Source organism: Carassius gibelio, chromosome B10 (assembly GCF_023724105.1).
Source record: "Carassius gibelio isolate Cgi1373 ecotype wild population from Czech Republic chromosome B10, carGib1.2-hapl.c, whole genome shotgun sequence".
In the NCBI taxonomy this organism is placed as follows: Eukaryota; Metazoa; Chordata; class Actinopteri; order Cypriniformes; family Cyprinidae; genus Carassius; species Carassius gibelio.
The window spans coordinates 24,201,188-24,204,854 of NC_068405.1; the positions used below are offsets into that span (position 1 = coordinate 24,201,188).

At 44.8% G+C, this 3,667-nt stretch overlaps 1 protein-coding gene across 1 annotated transcript in view; it reads right to left on the reverse strand.

Moving 5' to 3' along the window:
* Positions 1-486: 486 nt before the first annotated feature.
* The window catches only part of dact3a (dishevelled-binding antagonist of beta-catenin 3a), an 8,623-nt gene continuing 5,442 nt past the window's right edge, over positions 487-3,667 (reverse strand). The window contains exon 4 of the mRNA XM_052566535.1: positions 487-3,128. Within this exon, the coding sequence (XP_052422495.1) occupies positions 2,044-3,128 (1,085 nt within the window). The 3' untranslated portion in view covers positions 487-2,043. The remainder of the gene's footprint in view (positions 3,129-3,667) is intronic.

The window sequence follows — 3,667 nt, forward strand, 5'->3', positions numbered from 1 at the left end:
AAATATATAAAAATAGATTAAAAAACAATTATAATACTACTGAACAGTCCCAATAATTTTAAAGTATATAATAAAAAATAACAATATGTATATATATATATATATATATATATATATATATATATATGTGTGTGTGTGTGTGTGTGTTCTACTGAAATTTCTTAATTTTAAATCCATATTACAACTGACCCTTCACAAAGGTTCGCCCCCCCTTAGTTACGGTTGCTATGCCCGACAAACCACGCCGCTCACGCAGTGAAAAACACATCGCAGAGCAAATCATAAACTGACAATGTGCTGACACTCAAGACAGCGAGGTTACTTCTGACATGAAACAAGGTCATTTTTAAGAAATTCAAACAATAAATAGCATTTTGGGGCTCTTTAGATAAAATACCAGCAAAGTGTTAGAGTTGCCAGATCAAGCACAAAAACCAAACAAACAAACAAACACTAAAACACCCACATGTTTCATAACACCAAAAGTTTTTATAAAAACTCACATCCACAACTGATCACTTTATTACTGACTAAATACAGTGCCCAGCTTAATGAGATAAGACCAAACAATATGCCTAAAAGTGCTTGTAAATATGAGCACATGGCAACACTGCAAGACAGCGCTCAAACAAAATACAGCACGTCTATCAGCGGTAGTTTAGTAAAAATCTTTAGCCAAAAAATGGCAGACACCAAACGGCTAAATTCATATTCACTCCTGCAAGACGACTGAATGTTGCTATGGTTACAAACGCAGGACTGGCTGCTGTTCCACACACACACACACACACACACACACACGGAACGATCATTTACGGGACTCACTTAAATTTAAAGTGTTGCAAGGTTAATTTTTCAACGAATTTGTGCAATTTGCTTGTTGGTAATAAACATTTAAACTGTTATCCATTGCATTTTATGTTGTTGGGTATCACAAAATGGAATATAATACAAAAAAGTAGGTACTATCTTACAGCGGTCTCCTTTCCCCCACAATGCATTGCATTACGTCACGTTGGGGAGAGAATTTACCAAAGCCGCCTTGAGAGCATTGAGAGTGACAAGAGAGACGAGTAGTATAGATTATATTATAGATTATAGATAAATACATAGACATATAGATAGACTAGATATAAAGATAGATAGACAGACAGATAGATAGAGAGATATCGACCAACAGCGACCCCAGCTCGTAGACTAGCTCAAGTGCAGCACCAGGACACTTCACCAACTCTCCACTCATTCTCCTCGGACCATGCATTTAATTAGCTTTGACGGATTCCTCATTTGCCCTCTCACGTCTGGCTGGTTCGAAATTACGGTGGGAAGTCACGGGTTTGACTGCCGTTCCAGTGCACTTTCACGGGTTTAAGACTGGAAAAACATGGGTTATGGGTTGCCTGGAAGGCGGCATCATATTAGGCTGAGGCTATCTTTCCTCCACTGCTCCCCAACGTGACGTCATTAATAACAAAAACTTTAAAAAACTGGTCTTTAAGACCATTTTTGAGCCATTTTAAAAATGCTATACATATATTGAGTGATTTATGTACCCATTAATCGAAAGTGGTGGTTAACCTGCAACATGGCCTTTAACATTTAAACAGTCACTCCTGAAACTTGCAGTGTGTACGTGACGAATCACTGTAACGCCTCAGTTCAAGCTGATTGGGGTGGAACATTTCTGGTAATTTTCTGTAAACTTTCCAAAAATGCACAGATTCCAAAAAATCCTGGAAGTTTCTTACTTTTCTGGAATGTTTTTAAAATTTTGGGGAAATTTTCCACCTTTTTGCAAACATAACGTCTGCTTTACTAATACTTCAAGCATGAAATAAACATGAATGAACATCAGAAGGTATCTTCTTTTAACTGTGTAAAGAAGTCATTGTGACGTTTTTAAAGTTCAAGTCCACCATAAATCTACTAGTCCTGTCTGGATTGTTTGTCAGACAAAAGCAGATTTGGCGTAATGATTGGTCAGATCAGCTGTCAATCAAACTCCCTGCGAAGGGTCATCCTGATGAGTCCGGTGTTTGTCGCTCATACGGTGGTCATGACTTTCAGTGATCCACTCCTGAACCTCAGGATCTTCTTCTTGAGCGCGTGCGACGCCTTGATCTTTACGAAGGCTTTGGGCTGCGGCGGGTGTGATGGAGAGGGCGGAGCCAGCTGTGGGCGGAGCTGCTGTGGCCAGACCAATCCGCCGCTCTCGTCAGAATCACTGGAGAGCGAGCTGGAGCCGGGAGACTCGGCCTCGCTCAGACTGGACTCTGACTCTCGGAGCGTGTAGCCGTCTGGTGGGAACTGATGATGATGATGATGATGAAGATGTTGAAGGTGTGGTTGGGCGTAGACCCGAGGTTTGCGTGAGCGTCTGATTGGCTGTTCAGGAGGCGTCTCTGCTTCGTCCTGACTCAGTTCTAGCGTGGAGCGCCAGCGGCGGTGACCGGAGCCACGTCGTGTTTTGGCTTGAGCGTCGCGCTCCATAGTGTTATATTTGCGCTCTCTTTGCCCAAGCAGGCTGTTCTCGGATTGAGCACGACATGCTTTCCTTCCAGGTTTCTTCTGCGCAATCTTGTCCTCTGTGAAGCGGCACTTCTTCGCCGTGGCTCTGAGCTGTGAGGTGGTGGGTTTGTGAGCGGCGTGTGTTCGGTGCGCAGCGGTGGGAGCGTGACGCGGCTGCGCTGGGATGTACTGCGCGTTCACAAGCTCGTCAGACGATGCCGAGCGAGCGTTCGGATAGGATTCGGCTTCGCTGCTGCTGGGATCCAGAGCCCCACAGCGCATCCCGGCGAGTCGGGGATAGCATGCATGTCTCTCCTCAGGGATGGACAGCGGATCCTTGCGGCACAGACTGCTCTGTCGGACCACGGCTCGGGCATCAGGTCCAAGGCTGGTGCGGGGTTTAGTGGGTCGGGCGGGAGGCGAGCGCCGCTGGATCAGGCCCAGGATGTACATTTCTGCATGCTGCGTCTGTCTGAAGTCGTCTGCGTCGGGTTCTTCCTCACTGGGACGCCAGATCCACGGCTCGTCTTCAGTGATGCCCTCTAGAGGCGGATAGGGTGCGGAGAAAGAGCGGGGAACCGCGGCGCGAGCGTTCAGCTCACGGCTGACCAACACATCTCCTACAGAGAGAGACGCTGACAGTTAGCGTGAAACAACATACAGCAGCCTCAACCTAAACCAACACCGTTTAGTGCTTATACACCTTATTCCTACACGAGACTTTCGGTTCTACAGAGAAATAACGAGAAGAGTGACTATGTGCAATAAACGTTTAAACTGTTTAGCAGTGGACGTCATTGTCTGTTTATTCTCAGTTTGTGCACATCATTAAATTCTCGAGCTTGTTGTAGCAGGACTGATTCTGATTGGGTGTCAAGGCTTTTATCGTTCATCAGTTGCTATTGCTAGCCATTCCGAAATTGCCTAGCCTACCTGTAACGGTTTCAAAACAGTTACAGTGGTTTGCCATCGGGGGGCGATCTCTGTAATCCTGTGAATAATGCTAGTTCACGGAGATCGTAGCCCAACAATAGTATGAATGAAACCGACTTAGATGTGTTTTTAGGGTTCAATAATGCCCACTCCATCCTATTTTCTGTAAAAAAAAAAAAAAAATCGTAAACTTGAATTGGAGACATGATAACCCATGTTTTTCTTC